This window comes from Ursus maritimus, unplaced genomic scaffold (assembly GCF_017311325.1).
Source record: "Ursus maritimus isolate PB19 unplaced genomic scaffold, ASM1731132v1 scaffold_18, whole genome shotgun sequence".
Taxonomy (NCBI): Eukaryota; Metazoa; Chordata; class Mammalia; order Carnivora; family Ursidae; genus Ursus; species Ursus maritimus.
Window position 1 is genome coordinate 26,993,251 of NW_024424230.1, and position 20,329 is coordinate 27,013,579.

General features: G+C 42.1%; 1 protein-coding gene across 1 annotated transcript in view; it reads left to right on the forward strand.

The window, feature by feature from the left end:
- Window positions 1-20,329, forward strand: part of EPG5 (ectopic P-granules autophagy protein 5 homolog) — a 101,331-nt gene that overhangs the window by 6,408 nt on the left and 74,594 nt on the right. Inside the window, exons 2-10 of the mRNA XM_040632560.1 lie at window positions 5,651-6,598; window positions 7,834-8,071; window positions 9,602-9,738; window positions 10,846-10,953; window positions 11,843-11,916; window positions 13,866-13,971; window positions 16,011-16,125; window positions 16,769-16,919; window positions 20,040-20,195. Coding sequence (XP_040488494.1) covers window positions 5,651-6,598; window positions 7,834-8,071; window positions 9,602-9,738; window positions 10,846-10,953; window positions 11,843-11,916; window positions 13,866-13,971; window positions 16,011-16,125; window positions 16,769-16,919; window positions 20,040-20,195 — 2,033 coding nt within the window. The remainder of the gene's footprint in view (window positions 1-5,650; window positions 6,599-7,833; window positions 8,072-9,601; window positions 9,739-10,845; window positions 10,954-11,842; window positions 11,917-13,865; window positions 13,972-16,010; window positions 16,126-16,768; window positions 16,920-20,039; window positions 20,196-20,329) is intronic.

The following is a 20,329-nucleotide window of genomic DNA, read 5'->3' on the forward strand; positions in this document are numbered from 1 at the left end:
CAGTTTTTTCCCGCGTGTACACAACACTCCAGAGCATGTTTACTGTGACGTGTGGTTAAGTTTGTTTTTCCTTGTTTGTTAACAATTCTTCCATTTCTCTATAAGTGCTTGATTATTTTTCCTTCTGTGGGATTATTTTAATATTCTCTACCTATATGTAACTAGGTGGAGAGTAAAAGTAAAGAAATACAGATTCCTAATCTCCTGGCCGTTTTTAGTTGTAAGAAACTTGTCTTTTGCTTAAAATAAAACTGCATAAGTATGAATTTTTGCACATGTGACTTGATGTACATGGAGTTGCGTTTGAATTTTATTTTGTGATCTAAAATGATTTATGTTCTCCTATATCTTTATCTCTAGTTAACTCAAGTAAGGAAAATAATTGGAAGCTGGTTTTTTCATTTTTCAGTGAAATTTTATATTTTTAGTATAAGAATAGATTCCAGTTTTGGCATAAAAGTTGAGTTTCCTCTGAATTTATTGGATATTCCCTCTGCTTTCTGAGAGGTATATAAAAATAAACTTCTGAATGTGCCAGACCACATGGTAAGTATAAGTATTTGTTGGATAATTGATTTTTTTTTTATTCTAGTACCTAGGACAGAGCCCAGTGTATAGTTGGTACTCAATAAATCCTTGTGATTTATAGGTCATCACCATTGTCTCAAGAAACATTTATTGAACACTGTCAGAAATCAGAGGCAGATCAGATCCAAAGACATAAGATGCAATGCCTGGCCCTAAGATAATTGTAGTTTATGTGGGGGGAGCCAGACCATAAAGATAAATTAACCTGTAACCAGGGCCGGATGATGACAAGTACATGTAGCAGGAGTTTAGAGTGAAGCATGTGTGGAAGGGTTGGTGTGGTCACTGAAGGAGGATTTTGTCTTCAGGCATGATCATAACTGATCATCAAAGGCATTGAGTGCCAGAGGTAAGAGTCAGTCTTTCATTAAGTGGAGAGCTGTGACTGTGGTGTTCAGAGCAGTGTTTTAGGGAAGCCAATGTTAAAATGGTGTTTGGAATGAATTGGTGGTGGGGCAGAGGCTGGAGGCTTGGAGACCATTTAGCACCTGCTCCCCTGTTTGGTGCTTTGGAAAAGTGAAGTAAGCCACAGATAGCTCACCACTGCTGTTGAGGCTGTGGCATCGGTGACGGATCTCAGCAAATCCCCTCTCTGTCCACATTCATACCGTAGACATCCTGTCTCTGTCCGGGGATCCCTGAGAGAGCAGCGTTGGGCCTTTGCTATCAGCTCAAACGGTTGTCCATCCTTCCCTCCAGGTTGCCTTCCCTGGTCTGGATGGTCTGTTTGAATCAAAGCACCAGCTTCTCTGTCTTTCCCCCACTCCTTCCTTGAGCCATCTCTGGATTAATTCCTCTTTGGACCTAACTTCCCTAACCAGTACGGGTAGAGAGTTTTCTTTGGTTCCTCTCTGGAAACCCAGAGAAGCACTGAGTTCTACCCCAGGGGAAATAAAAGCCTAAACAACGTCTTGTGTGTTCTTTTCAGAGAGGCGAAGAAATTTTTTAAAAAGTCATCTGATTCTCTGGCCTCATTATCTATTCTTACAGCTGCTGGGAGTGGGCAGGCAAGTTTGGGAGTAGCAGCTGGAGACTTCATTTTGTTTAGTGGAAGGAAAGAAGGGCAGAGTGAGGTGGGGTTGGAGTGGAGTGAGATGGGACACGGGGAGGTTAAAAACTGCCGGAGGGAGAGGTTGGATAGGAAGGCCCTGGAAGCCTGTGTGTTGGAGGAGGTGCGGTTGCTGGCTGTGCCCTTGATCATGTGGCTGGTCTTGTGACTGCTTCCAGCTCCCTTGTCTTCTCTTCCAGTTAGCATTTAACACCCCCAGAGGTCTCTTCCAGCTTAAGAAATGAGAAATAAAAATCTTCTGCGTTCTGCAGTCCAGTCTCTGCTTCCTTACTTCTCATTCATCAACTCACTAAATTTTAAAAAATCTCTCATAGCTTTATTTTTTTTATTTATTATTTTTTTGAAAGATTTTATTTATTTGACAGAGAGAGAGACAGCCAGCGAGAGAGGGAACACAAGCAGGGGGAGTGGGAGAGGAAGAAGCAGGCTCTCAGCAGAGGAGCCTGATGCGGGGCTCCATCCCAGAACGCTGGGATCACGCCATAAGCCGAAGGCAGACACTTAACGACTGAGCCACCCACGTGCCCCTCTCATAGCTTTATTGAGATGTAGTTCACACACTGCACAATTCACCTATATAATGTATAATTCAGTGGTTTTTAGTATGATGGTAAGGTTGTGTAGCCATCACCACAGTTAGGAGCTGCCAAACTGTCTTCCATAGTGGGTGCATCACGTACAATCCATCCCACCAGCAGTGTCTGAGGTTCTAATTCCTCTACATCCTTACTGTCACTTACTATCTGACTTTAAATAGTTTTCCTAATGGATACGACATGGTGTCTCATGATTTAGATTTGCTTTTCTGTAATGGCTAATGATGTTAGCCTCTTTCTACGTGCCATTTGTATATCTTCTTTGGAGAAATGTCTATTCACATCCTTTGCCCATTTTTAAATTGGGTTATTCATCCTTTTATTATTGGGTTTTTTTATTCCAAATAAGTCCCTTATAAGATAATTGATTTGCAACTACTTCCTCCCATTCTGTGGGTTTTCTTTTCCCTTTCTTCAAGGTGTCATTTTCAGCACAAATATTTTTAATTTTTATGAAGTTCAATTTATTTTTTTCTTTTGTTATTTGTCCTTTTGGTGTTATGTGTAACCCAAGGTCATTAAGATTTATACCTGTGTTTTCTTCTAAGAGTTTTAACGTTTTAGCTCTTACATTAGGTCTATGATCCTTTTTGAATTAATTTTTGTATATGATGGAAGGTAAGAGTCCAGTTTCACTCTTTGGATATCCTGTTGTTAAGCACCATTTGTTAAAGACTGCTTGTTGTCTGTTATAATGTCTTGGCACCCTTGCTGAAAATCAATTGGCCTTAAATACAAGGTTTTCTTTCTGGATTCTCAGTTCTCTTCCATTGATCTATTTGTTTGTATGCTAGAACCACACTTGTCTTCATTACTCTAGTTTTATAGTAGATTTTGAAGTTGCGAAGTGTGCGATCTCCTTTGTTCTTCTTTTTCAAGATTGTTTTGTTTGCTCTGAGACCCTTGCATTTTCTTATGAGTTTAAGGATCCTGGTTGTCATTTTCTGCAAAAAAGGCAGCTGGACTTTTGATTGAGATTATGTTGAATTTCTGTATCAATTTAAGGAGGATTGCCATCTTAACAGTATTGTGATCTGACCCATGAACATGGGATGTGTTTCCATTTATTAAGTCTTTAATTTCTTTTAATGATGTTTGGCAATTTCCAGAGTACAAGTTTTACAACTCTTTTGTCAAAGGTTATCTCTGTATATTTTATTCTTTGTTCATTATAAATGAAATTATTTTTTAAATCTTACGTTTTGATTCTTCAACTCACCAAAATTTGTTCAACTCTCAACAGCATTTCTCTCACTGTAGTAACCACAGGCCTCCTCTCCTGATTTTCTCTTTCTGACCTCCCAGTCTAACAGACGTCTTTATCATAGGGGTGTGCAGGGTAATTAGGCCCACCTCTTCATTTTCTTACAAATACTCGTGTAATGCTTTTTATTATTCATGAGTTTAGGCAATTCGAGAAACTGGTTTGTATGCGTTGTGTGGCTCATATCTGAATCTGATACCCACAGTTCACAGTGTAGATCAGTCATTTTGGAGGGGCACGCTGCTTCTTCAGTCGCCACCGTGGCACCTGTTTGGTAGCCATTACCAGCAAGTGACCTCAAATTCCGTTTCAAAAACATTCATCTTTTCTTCCTGATATTAGGTACATATAAATGTCTTACATTTTTGGTTCTTGTCAACTTTTTTTTTTGCTGGACATTTGCTGGACAGCACAATCTAAAATCACTGGTAACTTGTGAAACTGTCAGGTTTGTCTTAAAATTTCATAGTGAAAGGGGAGTATTTGAGTGATGCAGTCATTTTTTTTCAGTTTGTCTGAGTGTAAAATATTATTTAAAGAATCTTCCTATAATTTTTTCTTCTTTATCAGCATGTTTTCCTGTATATCTAGTTTGTGTGTTAATTCCTGAGGTTTTGGTTTTTTTTTAACCATAACTCATTTTATTCGACTTTCTTTTAATGGTTAATGTTTTGTTTTTTTGTCTTTGTTTTTTGGAGATCATTTCAGACTTCATGAAAAGTTGTAAATATAGTACAGAGAGTTCCATATACCCTTTTTGCAGCATCCTCTAATGTCACCCGCTCACATAATCCCAAGTTCTATGGTATAGAACGTTTATCACAACCAGGAGGTTAATGTTGGTACAACACTATTAACTCAAGCATAGAACTTATTTGGGTTTCAACAGTTTTCCTACTACTGTTCTTTTTCTATTCCAGGATCCAGTCCAGGATCCTACAGGGCATTTAGTTGTCCTGTCTTTGTTGTTGCCTCCAATCTCTTGATAGTTCCTCAGTCTTTTCTTGGATGACCATAACATTTCTCTTATTCTTTTTTTTTTAAGGTTTATTTATTTATTTTAGAGAGTGAGCGAGCATGGGAAGGGGAGAGGGAGAGAGAAACTTTAGCAGACGCTGTGCTGAGGGCAGCACCTGCCGTGGGGCTTGATCTCACGACCCTGAGATCATGACCTGAGCCAGAACCAAGAGTCAGACACTTAACTGACTGTGCCACCCAAGGGCCCCATGTTTCTGTTATTTTGTAGACCGTTCCTTAATTTGCGTTTTTGTTTGGTGTTTTTTTATGAGTAGATTGAGGTTATACGTTATTGGAAAGGGTACTGGAAGAGGTGATAGGCCTTCTCCGAACATCACATGGGGATATGCTATTGGTCATATTAATCTTGATCACGCCGTTAAGGTATCGTTTGCCAGAATTCCCCCCTGAACTTTACTATTTCCCCCTTTGTAATTAAATACTTAGGAGATACTTTGATGCTATCCAGCTGTCGTTTTTCTGTTTACACTCTCACTCACTCACTTTAGCATCCATCAGTAGACTTTGCCTGTGGCAGTTATTACCATGGTGTAATGGTGGTTTTTCTGTTTTTCTCATTCCATCTACATTGATTGATTGGAATTCTGTAAGGAGGAGTGTCGCTTTTTGCCCATTTATTGTTTATTTATGTCAGTATGGACTTATTTTATTCTGTAGGTTATTATCTAATACTGTAGTTACTTATTTTATTGCTCAAGTTATTTGATTCTTTCTGCATGAGTTGTCAGTGAATATGTTTGTCAAGACGAGGATAAGTCTATTGAGACTTATGCTACTTGGACACTGTTCTGTTGACCCCTAGGAGAATGGAGAATGACCTAATTAAAACTTTCCTCCTCTGTTTTTGAATCATAATTTGCTGCTTCTTTTGATGTCTTTCTCTGTTAGGATTAGACTAGTTAATCTCCCACATTTAACATAGTCAAAATTGAATAACAATAGGAAATATGAAACACATTGCTTATGAAGTTTGTTTAGATTCCATTTGCTAATTATAAAAATTAGATTCTGAATACAGTTTAAGAATTTCTCATATGGAAAGCATCAATTATTACTATATTATAAATTATTTCACATTATAAATCTCATTTTTAGGAAAAGAAGAAATCTGAAACCCTCCAGAGGGAAGAACCTGATGAAGTCTCCCTTCCAAAAACCTCCGGAGAGCTGGAAATCCCTACTCCAGCTTGTGAATTCAGAGGAGACTGTCTGAAAGTGTTAACTGAGTCCCAACTCCAGAATGTTGCCGGTGGACAAAACGAGAGTGAAATGTTTGATGTACCACTCACCTCCTTAACTATAAGCAATGAAGGGTCCCTGACATGGAACACAGAGACCCTAAAGGAAGGGGGGGCAGAGGTCAGAGCCTGTGTTGGGGACGATGCAGTGAAGCTGAAGGTCGATCCTGGAGACAGTGTTGGAACCAAAGTAGAAACCCCCAAGAACTTTACAGAAGTAGAGGAAAATAAATTGGTACAGTGTGGACCTTCTGGAAGCACCTTGCAATCTAATTTTTCTTCTACTCAGCAGGAAATGGAAAATTTACAGGTCAGAGAAACTCAGAAAAAGAAAGAGGGCAAGCAAGCCTTGGGTCTTTCTTCAGAGGTGCTACAAAATGTTGGCTTGCAGAGTTCTTGTGAAGCCAAAGACATTTTTCAGCCACCTAGAGTGAAAAAACTGTATCCTCAGTTGCCAGCTGAAATTGCTGGAGAAGTGCCAGCTCTGGTGGCAGCGAAACCCTTGTTTCGTAATGAGCGACTCTACCCAGAGCTCCCATCTCAACCAGAACTAGTACCATTTACTAAAGAACAGCTCAAAATCTTTGAGCCTGGTTCATGGCTGGAAAACGTTGAGTCGTATTTAGAAGAATTTGACAGCATGGCCCATCAGGACAGGCACGAATTTTACGAGTTGCTTTTGAACTACTCGCGATGTCGGAAGCAGCTGCTGCTGGCTGAAGCTGAGCTGCTTGCTCTGACGTCTGATTGCCAAAATGCGAAAAGTCGACTGTGGCACTTTAAGGACGAACAGTTGTCTGTGCAGGTATTTTGCCTGGTGTTCTGTAAAGCTTTTAGGGGCCTGGGGAATGTGGAGTGGAGCTGCTGCTCTTGTGATGCCATCCAGGTCTGGAGTATGCCTGTACTCACACTGACCCTGACCGGGCCCAGAGTCATGCGGTGTAGGAGTCACAAAGTCAGATGCCTGCAGGGGCCGTGCAGGTGACCTGGAGGGGTGTAGTGGGCCGAGTGGGACGGTGGTCGCTGGGTGAGCTCCTGCCTAGTCCAGTGGGGGCAGCTGCTCTTGTGTTCTAGGTGATCGTTGACGGGAGGTTGTGTTGGTCCAACGTTGCCATGTCTTTTCACTTCCTAAGAGGAGCTGGAAATCTGGATTTCCATGGGAAGGATCCTGATTTGTGAATGTTGGCAACAGAGAGTAGAGGCCAAGCAAGTCATGTTTCTAAGTCAGATTCAGCCTGTGGACCATTTAGTTTGTAACCTTGGGCATAATGCCAGGAATCCAAATGGGTAGAGAGGGTCAAGGAGAGGATGATCCATGGAATAAGTTTGAGAGATGAGGAAACAGGAAGGCAGTTAGATGTGACCCTGCGGAGGCCAAGGTGACCATTAGGGAAGCCATTTCCCAGTGGCCTGGAAGGACGGCAAAGAAGAGAAGGCCACTCTTGCCAAGTTTGGCAGTGAAGGGAAGCTGGGGGAGATATCAAGGAGAAACATGTGCTTTCCCCCATCCCTGACCCTCATTCATTGGGAGACCTGTGTATCTCTCTTTGTAGATCGAAAGGAGTCTGTGGAGAGGGGAACATTTGAAAGCACTGAAGGATAGAATCAAGAACACAGCTGGAGGTGTTAGTATTGGGAAGGAGGGGGTTTCTTTTGAGCAGAATCAGAGAATGATGAGGGTAGGTACAGAGATATTTTGAAGTCCCTTGAAGTTGTGGGGATATCACATTAACTTCCGTGTTTGTAAAGCTGAAGGTAAGGTTATCAGTCGTGAGAGTCTTAGGGACAAGTTCTATTATTTTCTTCTTAGGGTTTCTTTTTACTTTGACCTTGTGGTGCTTTGTGATTGGCATTATCCCTCTTGGCACCTGATTATATATTTGATTTATTGTTCCCTAGGTGGTAGTCTTGTCCCCTCACTATGATTTATAAGCTCTTTGAAGGTGGTACTGAAGCCAATACATTGTATGCCTGCAGCCTGATTATTTCAAGTGTAAAGAGTTAACTTGTTTCCTGTTTTACCCTTTTGTCCACTGCTAGGGTATCTGTGCAGATCAAGTGAAAGTTTCAGGCTATCATCGCTACCAAAGAGTAGAGATGAATGAAAATGCACTGGGGGAGCTAAAGAAGCTATTTGATGCCAAATCTGAGCACCTCCACCAGACCCTCGCTCTGCATTCGTACACCTCTGTGCTCTCAAAGTTGCAAGTGGAGTCTTACATTTATGCCTTACTCAGTAGTTCAGCTCTTCTGAGATCTTTAGCAATTCAAGGCCGAGGTATGTGAATCTTGAAAGTCTCACTCTTTCTGTGGTCTGCAATGAAGAAAGAATTGAGGAGTTGGTTGAATTGATTGTGTACCAATTGGTATTATAAGGGAACATTTGTGCTAGCTGTTTTACCTTGCCTTCCCCAAAGCAGGATTGAGATCTGCCTTAATACCATTTCTTGGGAGCAGTGCTAGGTCTCCCTTCCCTGGGGCTGTCAGTCTCTGCTTCTCTGGGAAGCCAAAAAGCTTGCTTTTTATCACGAATGTCCCTCAGTCCTAATTTATGTGCTTGTTATCAAGTAGAATTCAAATCCATTTTGATTGTAAAACATATCAGTGTACTTTTTCATCATGTATCTTTTGTACTTTTTTTTTGCTTGTCTAGTTTGTTGGGCTGTTTTATATAACTTTCATCAGAGGATCTATAATGTTCTGCATCATATTTGGGTTTTAAAAAACTAGCTTTGATTGTATGATGTGTTAAGTATGAAATAGTTAATTGAGCTATTCAATTTTTACTTCTGGAGGAAATATTAGGAATATTTAAAGTAAAAAAGAAAATCCTGGGTGTATGGGTGACTCAGTTGGTTAAGCGTCCGACTCTTGATTTCAGCTCGGGTCATGATTTCAGGGTCGTGAGATTGAGCCCCACTTTGGGCTCTGCATTGGGTGTGGAGCCTGCTTAAGATTCTCTCTCCTCTCTCTCTCTCTCTTAAAAAAAAAAAAATCCTGGGGCGCCTGGGTGGCACAGCGGTTAAAGCGTCTGCCTTCGGCTCAGGGCGTGATCCCGGCGTTACGGGATCAAGCCCCACATCAGGCTCTTCCGCTATGAGCCTGCTTCTTCCTCTCCCACTCCCCCTGCTTGTGTTCCCTCTCTCGCTGGCTGTCTCTATCTCTGTCAAATAAATAAATAAAATCTTAAAAAAAAAAAAAATCCTTTCCCCTCATTGATTTCATAACTAATCAAAGAGATCTGCTGATCTTTAAATAAAAAATGGATTTTGATGAAGTTAATTTTCCCTCACTTTGTAATACTTCACAAAGTTAAATACTTTTTTGGATTACATATTTAGTAGAAATTCAGATTTTTTAAAGAAGTTTTATTAAGTAATCTCTACACCCAATGTTGGGCTCAAACTCAGGATCCCAAGATCAAGCATCACACCAGGCACCCCAAAATTCAGTTTTGTTTTTTTTTAAGATTTTATTTATTTATTTGACAGAGTACAAGAAGGGGGAGCAGGAGGGAGAGGGAGAAGCAGGCTCCCGCTGAGCAGAGAGCCCAACGTGGGGCCCAGTCCCAGGACCCTGGGATCATGACCGGAGCTGAAGGCAGATGCCCAACCTACTGAACCACCCAGGCACCCCAAAATTCAGATATTTTTGATGCAACTTTTCCCCTTGAATTTTTATCTCAACTAAATATTTTGAAAAGATTTTATTTATTTATATATATATTTACTTATTGGTAGAGACATTAAAAATGCTCTCCAAAACACCATTTATGTGGAGCTCATTTAATCCTCTTTTTAATTTATAGCTTGTAAACAGACAGAAAGCTTTCCCTCTGACCTGTGTCAACTAAAGGAGTGCATCAGTGTCTTATTCATGTTCACCAGGAGGGTTAATGAAGATACTCAGTTCCATGATGATATTCTTCTCTGGCTGCAGAAATTGGTAAGGGAACAAATAATTGAAGAATTATGCCTTCTAGTTTTTTTTTTTTTCCAACAGCTTCTTAAGCTAATTCGTTTAATGTGTTAGTGACATTTTCTTAGTTCGTGACACATGGGAATAAGTTATACTTACCTAGTGTGTCATTAAGCACAATGTATTTTTCTTTCTGGTACATTTTAAATAATCTCAGGCCTTCAGTTTAGGAAGAAATGGAAATGTGAGAAGCATGCTAAATTAAAGGCAGGATATGTATTTATAATATAGGTAGCTGATCTAAAACCTTCCATATCACTTATTTTTATCATTTTTTTTTTAAGATTTTATTTATTTATTTGACAGAGATAGAGACAGCCAGCGAGAGAGGGAACACAGGCAGGGGGAGTGGGAGAGGAAGAAGCAGGCTCACAGCGGAGAAGCCTGATGTGGGGCTCGATCCCAGAATGCCAGGATCACGCCCTGAGCCAAAGGCAGACACTTAATGATTGCACCACCCAGGCGCCCCTATTTTTATCATCTTATGTTTAGTGTTGTATTCAGTCATACCTAAAAAACTTGAGAGAAAAAAGGCTGGTGTCAGGATTTGGGAAATTTAAGAAAGATGTTAAGTGTATTAGAGAAGGAGGCTTATTTGTTTAGTGGTTGTATTTTCAATGGGGCTACCTTGGGTACTTTTTTAGGTTTATATTAGAGTTCTTACATATGTGGTAAAGTCCCAAGCGTACTTACTTGAATTTGAGAATCTTTTACAAACTGAAACTAGATTAAACTACTTGGCTTATATCTCTTCACATGTGGCCAGGAATGTAAGTTGTATTTTGCCAGGTAATAAAAACTGGTTTGTAGGGAAAGTACTTATGATATTTTTATCATGTGCTCATAGGTTCTTAGGCCTCTGTGTGCCTCTGTGGTCGAAACTTAACCTGTTAATAGTATATCTTTGGTTATATATTATGTATGTACTATATATATATGTATACGTATATACAGATCTCTGGTGACTCTTCTGAAAGATTCATGTGTTTAAACATTGGGTAAGTGATTTACTAGACTCCTAGGTACATTTTTCTTCTTATTAAATAGTGAAACTATATGTCCTTCCCTGTTCAGGTGTCAGTGTTACAAAGAGTTGGCTGTCCTGGAGATCACTTCTTCCTTTTAAACCATATTCTTCGATGCCCAGCTGGTGTTAGTAAATGGGCTGTTCCTTTCATCCAGGTATGATCATGGTCTTCTGATTTTGAGTGGGATGAGAGAGATTTTGTTAAACATTTTTCCTGAAGAAATTGCTTTTTTTTTCCTTTAAAAAACTACTTAAACATATTGATATTTAAAATAAATTTCTTAAAATATTCTAGTATATATTTATATATTCACAGGAGTTTTTATGCTGAAACTTCTTGGGCCACCCATAATTGATAAAATTAAGATAGAATTAAAAGTTCCCCCGTAGTCTGGCTTGGTAGATTCAGTAGTATTTAGTTCTATAAAAGACTCACTGGGACTTTTTTTTTTTTGTAATATTCAACACTGCTTCCTAAATTAATCCACCTCACAGACGGTTGGTATAGGCAAAACAGAGACCATGAGCATCTCAAAGTTCTTTAATGAGAGCAGAGCCTGTGTGATCGGCTCTCATATAATGACCTTCAGTGCTGATTATATGGTTCACAGTTTGCCCTCTCTGCTGCTTGCCTTTGGGTTGTTTTGTTACTCACAGCTCAGATGGCTGGAAGCCAAGTGCCTGTGAGGTTCAACTTCTCTACAGGACCTTTTCTTTTGTATTTCTGGTGGTGAGAAGTCTGAATCTTTTTAGGTAGAAGGAGGATTTTTTTGTTTTGTTTTGTCTTTGGATTAAAAGAGCAGTATTGTGCTTCGTCCTGTATGGTTACAGTAGTCGAAGTCAACTGCTCAGCTCGCGCTGCTCTGAGTCCAGCTGAAGCGGGACTGCCAGGTAACCCAGAGCCGCGCGCTCACTCTTGTGGATTACGAGCCAGTTCCATCTTTGTTTTCGTAACTGCTCCCTTTGTCAATGCTGGTGAACTAAGATTATGGCTACTTGGGTTGTTGGTTTTCTACAGTATGCCTTTTCCTTTTCTGATTTCAGATCAAAGTGTTGAATAACCCATCAGGGGTCTTTCATTTTATGCAGTCCCTTGCCCTGCTAATGTCTCCTGTCAAGTAAGTGCAGAAGAGCTTTATGAAGTAGAAATTGAAATGCTTCTTTCTACTAAAGGATTGGTCCTAAACTGCATAGATCCAAAGAACTGCTAAGGGAAGTGTCCGCATCCCAGAATTTAATATTTGGGTTTTCTTTAGGTTGGGTACCCTTTGTTCCCAGGTGACCTTATTAACTGCACATGTATAAACAATTAAGCTTTTTTGGGTCCCCCTTTTCAGTGGGTTTGCCTCTCCTGTCATATATGTCATTGTGAAAGGTAGTGTGGAGAGGCAAGAAAGATCATCTTTTCCTTAGAAGAAGACATGTAGTAGAGAGGGGAAAGAGCGCAGAGATCTGAGTGCTCTCTTGGGAAGCTGCGATCAGCACGCTAGCACTGGAGAAGCTGAAGAGAGGACGTGGGGCTGTGAGAGAAGGTTCCAGGTGCATGAGCTGGGTTGCAAGAATGGGGCGGATCTCAGTAAGAAGCACCAGGCAGGGCACTCTGGTGGGGAGAAGAGGCAGTGGCCCAGAGTACAGGTACAGATAGATGGCTGTGCGGAGGACAGGAAGGAGATCAGCTTGATCGGAGTGAAGGACTGCGTGGGAGATGGTCATACAGTGAATAACTACAGCGACTTGGATTATAGAAGGTTTTGACATTAAGACAATGGGATCCAGATTTGATATGGTCTGGCCCTGTAGCAGTTGAGGGCTTTCGAATAAAGGTAAAAGTCATATCAAAGAAGGTTAGGATTGACTGAAGACAGAAGAAGATGTGCTTCTGCTTAATTGAATTACAGTTACAGACTTCTGGCTCTGCTGGCTCTGGATCCCAACTCATCATCAAGAGGACATTTCACTGGGGGGAGAAGGCACAGTCTTTGTCTAGGTGACTTTGAGCAGTATTATTACCACTGGCTCTCGGTCCTGGAAAGCCTGTCTGCCTTGGAGCCTGAGTTGGGATAACGGTGGTGGGAAAGAGGAGGAGGGGAACCTAAAGGTTATCTTCCCAGAAAAAAATTAAGTAGCTGACTAAATAAGGAACTGGTGGGAAAGGAGTGGTTCCGACAGAACTCTGTAGACGTCTCAGCATGAGTGACTGTGAGGACACTGGCACCCTAACAGACCAAAAGGACAGATAGGAGAGTGGTTTTATAAGGATTAAAGTCTGAGGTCATCGAGGCATACAAGTGGACACATACAAGTGACAGATACCAGTGGACATTTGGAGCTTCAGGATTAGAGCTCCTTGGATGAAAAGGGCAGCATTAGACCTACAGAACTGGAAGTCATGAGAGAAAGTTCCCGTAACAGGAAGAAATGAATGAATTTTTCAGTCAGGCCAGAGGGGAAGGAACAGGGGACTGAAAACCATGTTGTAGTCTAAGAGAAGAAACTTCTCTGGTTACACCTGCTCATCAGGTCTAGCCAACACCTTGTGAAGTCTGGCCGGCAGGAATTTTCTCCAGTTCTCTCTCTCTGCCTGGACCCGGGGCTTCTCTAGCACATGGTAGATAGGATTTTGACTTAAAAATGGTTTTGCATTTAGAAGTACTCTTTTACCCTAAACAAGCTTCCAAGTTACCCACAGATTATCCTTTTATATTCAGTAAAGCCTGTTCCTCAAGTCATGCACTGGCAGCAGTTTGTAAGCCCGGCTGGAGGTGAGGTCCCACAGCAGCCCGTACGTATCGAGGTCCCACGGCGTGCGGGAGCCGTGTCAGCATAACCACTTCTCTGCAGTGACTAGTCACTATCAATGCAGAATCGTCGAGGTCTGCACACCAAAGTTAGTGAGATCTTAGCCACCTTGAGTTCTCGCCCATTCTCATTTCTTGTGTGCTAATTTAAACCATTTGAAGATTGGGTGGCTGGCTGACTCTTCTGCAGGGTTGAGTAGAAGATCCAGAGTGCATGCATGTGGGCTTTCTACGTTTATGTGATTGGGGCGATCTCCCTTGTCCTTTAGAAACCGGGCGGAGTTCCTGTGCCACATGAAGCCCAGCGAGCTGAAGCCACCCTCCTCGGGGCCTGCGTCGGGGACGTGGACGCTAGTCGATGAAGGAGGAGAAGAGGTAACTTGTTGTGTCTGCGTCATTTTGATTAGTCATTGTCGAGCTCCTCTCACCTGCCGCACTGTCACATCGTCTCTCATTGACTTCTGCCCACAGCCCCATGAGGCGCAGACACTGGTGTGAGAAAACCGAGGTGCAGGCGGGGAAGGATTCTTCCTAGATCGGAAGGTCTCTGGTGGAGCGTCGAGAACCTGTGCTCTGAGCCAGTGTGCTGTGTTGTCGCCTTAGTGTAGGATAGCTTCCTGTGCAGCTGGGAGAATTTGGAACCTGGGAATATTTTCATACGGTGTAAATTTTATATTAGGATTTTCTTTTATGAAGTAACAAGTTCCTGGGCTTGAGATCCCACCAACAGGTAACGTGAGTCTGTATGATAAAGAGCTGGAGCTTACCAAGGTCTTCCTTTAACTCTTACGAATACTTCTTATCCAGGTCTTCTCGTTGGCAAGGTAGAAGATGGTTCTGTATTTGTGTTGAGAATTGAATGATCAAAATCCAATTTCTCAAGATAGTGCTTGTTGATTTTTCTTTCTGCTGTACACAGGGTTAGTGTGTCTGCAAGGAATTTTTCCTCCAGCTAGTTATCTGTCCTAGTGCTTTTTTATGGTCCACATCCTGATTTGATGTGCTGTCCAGGGTGGCCAGGGACCAGATTGACTAAGATTCCTTCTTTTTAAAAGAAGTTGACAGTTTGCCGCAGACAGTTCTCAGAACCACAGCCCTGGCAGCTGTGGGGATCATGTCTGTGTATTTACCCAAGTGCTCATTCAGAAACGGGGGGCCCCCTTCACACTCATTTTACTCTTCACACATCTCTGCTAGAGACGCAGCAGTCACCCTGAAGAGAGCTTCTCAGGAGCTGGTGCAAGTTGGTCTTCTAAAGATTATGATGGAATAGGTTTTCTCCCCCCCAAGAGTATTCTACCCTGAGAGAGAGGTCTTTTCTCTGGTAGGTTTCCTGCATTTACTCCCAGAGGCAGATGATGGTTGGGGACCCTGCAGTGGTGCCTGGCTCCTGGCTAGCACTCACTGACTGTTGAGTGAATTCAAGAGCTTGGGGAGTAGATGAGAACGTTGAGAGTGCTGTTGACTCCGAAAAGGCCGTGGAGAGGAAGGCGCTCTGGACTGTCCACGTTAGCGGCTCCTTGATGCTGGCCGTATTTTAGAGCCACCCCGGCAGCTTGCACATCTTGCTCAGGCCCCACCCAGACATCCGACGTGCAAAAGCCTCCGTGGCGGTTCTAATGTACAGCCAGAGTTGAGAGCTACCGCTTTAAGTAGAGTTTCTGAGGCTTGTTTGGTAGCCATTTAGGACCTAAAATGGGGAGGGGGTGGAATGAGTGGCTTGGGAAATTATGAATGAATTACATTAGTCCCTTGTTGAAATTGAGGTGTTATATTCTTCAGGATGTCTGGATCTTTTTACAGCATTCCCTTTTGAACGTAGTGTATTTTAGGACGCTGACAGCTTGATTTCTCAGATGACTTTAGTGCTCAGTATTAAACAAAAACCCCTGACGGTTTCCCCCATATAATCTCTATGTATGGCCTGTTACTCTCACCTGCTTTAGCGGCACCAGTTGACAACAGAGCTTCGGTTATCTGTAGCAAATGCAAATTACCTCTCCACGAGACAGTTGAATACTACAGTAGGCCTTGATTTTGGGGCAAGAGACTTGTAGCTAAAATAACTTCGACTGAGTATGTGGTTCTTTAATTCATGTTGTCAAAGCGCTGAGCTAAGGTTCCCCACTCTAGAGGAATTGTTTTTATTTAAATCTTCTTTGGGATGGACATTTCTTTGAGAGAATTTCAGCCACGGAAGAATGGATATGACCCAGATGCACATAAAATTGTCTCACAATTTCAGGGGATTTATATCCAGTCCATCTACAGAACTGATAGTAGGAGGAGAAGTCCATAAAGACACATGGACTGTGATGTATCACTTGTGTCTGTGATAATTTAGCTCTTGTAACTCTAGACCATGGTATGCTCTCATCAAATCAGCTGATACCATTTTGCATCTTTTCCCTTAGGATGAAGACCCCGAGACCAGTTGGCTTCTCCTTAATGAAGATGACTTGGTTATCCTTTTATCCCAGTTTCCGTTCCATGAACTCTTTCAACATCTTCTTGGGTTTAAAGCAAAAGGTAGACTGATTTCTTTTGTCATGTGTTATTTGGGATAGTGGCAAGCTCAACACAGGAACTCAGCCTCCAGCCTTCCATCTCGGGCAGGTTCCTGATTCAGGTTCCCTGGTGCCTGGCCATACAGTGCAGACATGGTTGCATCAGATCAGTGAGATTTCCTTCCTTTCTCTTGTGATTATAATTTCCCACCTAGTGCTAAAATGCAGAAAGGTCAGCTAGCTTGCACATGACCCAGCTTTTCTTTTTTTAAGATTTTATTTATTTATTTGAGAGAGAGAGAGAGCATGACCAGGGGCGGGGAGGGGGAGAGAGAGAGGGAGAAGGAGAAGCAGACTCCCCGCTGAGCAGGGAGCCCAGGTGAGGCTCGATCCCAGGACCCCGAGACCATGACCCAAGCCGGGGGCAGATGCTTAACCAACTGAGCCACCCAGGCACCCTCACACCGCCCAGCTTGAATATATTGTTTTCATTTTGCACTTTGTCTCAGGTTCCCCATTTCATGGTGACAGAGGAGCCTGAGCATGGGGATTGTTAAGCTTTCTCTGCCTTGGCTTTGTTTCTTCAGTGAGGTGTTTACACCCGTGTTCTTCAGTGTGTTTTCGTAGTAATTATAATTTCTTCATTTTCTCTGATTAACTTCTAGGTGATTATTTACCTGAAACAACAAGACCTCAAGAGATGATGAAAATTTTTGCCTTTGCAAACTCACTGGTGGAGCTTCTGGCTGTGGGATTAGAGACCTTTAATAGGGCACGCTACAGGCAGTTTGTGAAGCGGATTGGTTATATGATCAGGTAATACTGCTGTTGGGACATCTGTTTCTATTTGCCTTTGCCTGGGTCAGACACACATACTGCGAAATTGGCATGATGGACATTCATGTCCGTGTAGTTTCATACACGACCTCTTTCATGATTTATCATAAAAGTAAGAAATTTTTTTCACCATCTAGCAGATGCGAATTCTATAAATGCTTCCAGTCAGAATATTTGGTTAATTATCTCAAATTTAACTGGCTTGCTAGATAATTGTCCTTGGAGTCCGGGTCCTCTAAGCAGTTGCTGGGTTGAACTTGGCCAGAGAAGCTCAGCTCGGTCAAGGAAAATGGAGCCTTATTGAAGCCTCTCTCCTTTCCCTTGCTCCCTGTTTTCTTCTACCTCCTCACTTTTGCCTGTGCTTTGGTAGCCATTTAGGACCTAAAATGGGGAGGGGGTGGAATGAGTGGCTTGGGAAATTACGAATGAATTACATTAGTCCCTTGTTGAAATTGAGGTGTTACATTCTTCGGGATGTCTGGATCTTTTTACAGCATTCCCTTTTGAACGTAGTGTAGAAGATTGGCAATAGCTCTCTCGTGTCATTGTTTCCCTGTTACTTCTCTTATTTTTTCTTATTCTGATTTTCTGTTAAATACCACTTAAAGAAAGTTGCAAAGACTTCTGTCAGTGGCCACTGTTTTGAACTAGGGGAAGCATTGTCATTTATTTGATGGAAATAAATTTAAGCATGAATAAATTTTGAGAACGTGTACTGCTCTTTATTGAATTAATTTTGTACCCTCTTTTCTGAGTCACTAATTTTTCTGTCTTTACTGTCATTCCCTCAGCACATCAATATGCTGTTATTTCTTCCAACCTCCCTTCCATCCACAAAAAGCCTCTAAAACTTCTCCCCTTCCTCAGTTATGTTTCCAAAACAAAATTGATTGTAATTAATTTATTTTTGATATGTATCCATGTGCTTTGTAAAGCCAGGTAAATGATTAAAGGATGCCCTGCAAGGCTGGGGGGTGACTTTTAAGGTCTTGAGAAAACCTTTAGTAGAGGCTGATGAAAACTAGATGGTGGGAGGAAGGATGGCTGGTGACTTGGAGAGTAATGTCTTTAAATCTAAAAGCCCATTTACTTATTATCAGAAGTCCAGACATTCATTTCTGATTCTGCTCCGTAAATAAGGTAAAACCTGTCCTTGTGCTCGTCTGTGTGATGTAGGATTGAGTGCCAGGAATATACCTTCTCATTTTATTCTCCCATTAACTCTGTAGGAAAGGCATTGTTATTACTGCTTTAAGGTCAGTAGTCACTCTTTATAATATTTCTGTGTAAATACTTATAGCTGATTATTGTAGTGTGTTATGATTATTCTTTCTTTGTCTTCCATCTTTATTTTTCTTTGTATCTATCACAGATTCTTCTCACACCTTCCATTTGTAGAACAATTTTCTACAAGGTCCTTTTCTTCAGGTCATCTACTGGTTCCAGGTTTTTTCCTCCATTCTTGCTTGAACTCTCCACAGTCACCCCCCCTCCGCACTCCCCGGACAGCTCTTAAGAATGAAGGTTGCTAATGAACTTTGTTCTCCTGATCCAGCGGCCAGTTCTGAGGCTTCCTCCTCCTTCACATCTCTCTCATAGTTTACATAGCTTTCTCAGAGTTGCTCACTTTCTCCTTAAAACATTTTCTTTGCTTGGTTTCCATGATCCCACATTCTCCTGGTTTTTCCTCCCGTTTCCCTGGCTGCTCATTTTATGCTTCCTTGGTTGTTTTCATCCTCACTCCCAAACTTCTTGATGTTGGAGTCTCAGGACTCGGTTCCTGGACCTCTTCTCTCCATTGAAACTTGCTCTTGGGATTTCATCCATTCTCATGTCTTTCAGTATCATTGAAATACTGTTACGATTCTCAGAGTTCTATTTCCAGCGCATGACTGTCTCTTTAGCTTGTAAGCCCAGCTGCCAACTCAGCACCTTCACCTGGATGACTCACGAACATTGTAGTTGATACAGCCGTTGGACCTCCCTTGTCCTACCTCCCAAGCCACTCCTCCTTGGCCTTCCCGCTTTCAGTAAGTGGCAACTTTATTCTTCTGGTTGCTTGGGCCAGAATACTTGGTGTCATCCCTGACTTTTTACATCCCACATCCAGTCTACCAGCCAATTCTGTCCTCTCCACCTTCAAAACACTGTCTGTCATCAACTCTAAGATGCCACCAATTCTGAAGATGCATTTTGCGTGCCTCTAAGAAAAAATGCTACAAAAATATGGCATGTCATCAACTTGATACACATTCCCGTTGCAGGGATTACAGTGTGAAAGATGTGTGTCTTTTGAACTGATGAAACATGCCGTTTCCAGAAACCAGCTGCTTCTCCCCACTGTCACTGCTACCACCGTAGTTCATTCTCAGATATTTCTCCCTAATTATAATTGTAATAATCTCCTGACTTCTCTTCCTGCTTTTGCCCTTCTTCTCCCCTCTGCTGATTCTCACAACAGCCAGTGTTCCCTGTAAATGGTGAGTCAACAGCTTATGTCACTCCTCTGGTCCCAGTCTCATTCAGAGTAAAAGCCAAAGGGTTCACAGTGGCCTGGTCTTCACGGTCTGGTTTCCTGTCACTTTCCTGATTTCCTCTCCAGCCAGTCTCCCTCTCACTCACGTTGCTTTCACATGCCGGCTGCCTTGCTGCTCCTCCAACAATCTGAACACACCTTGGAGCCTTCACACTGGTTGTTCCTTCTACCTGGATGCTCTTCCCTTTGATATCCCTGTGATTTCTTCTGGTCTTTACTTGCACGTCCCTCTTCAGTGAGGCCTTTCCTGCTCCCATCCAGCTCCCTTACTCTGGCCAACTCCAGAGAAACTTTAGTGCCCTCTCCTACTTATTTTCCTCATCATCACTTATGACCGTATGACACATTATACTTTTCACTTTTCTTTAGTGTCTGTTTGCCCTCCACTAAATGTAAGCCGCATAAGGGTAGGGTTTGTCCCCCCACTGAATTCTCTTTAGCGCCTAGAAGATAGTAGGTGTTCCATAAATATATTGAATAAATTAATGCTTCAAATGTCATATAAAGGTGCCAGGATTGAGCGCATTAATGAAAAGTGCCATCTTGCCTTTCCTCCTGCTCAGGATGACCCTTGGTTATGTGAGCGACCATTGGGCACAGTTTGTGGGGCACAGCCGAGGCGTGGCTCTGGCACAGCAGCCCTACTCCGTGGAGAAACTACAGGTTGAATTTGATGAGCTGTTTTTGAGAGCTGTCCTACATGTGCTGAAAGCCAAAAGGTAAGATGTATGATAATTGCTGGGAAATGGCTCCCTGGCTAGTGAGGAAGATTGGTGTGAAAGTCATCGACTACAGTAGGTCTCTTATAATAATGTCTAAGTGTATTTCATCTGTTTCTTATCTTGGGCAAATT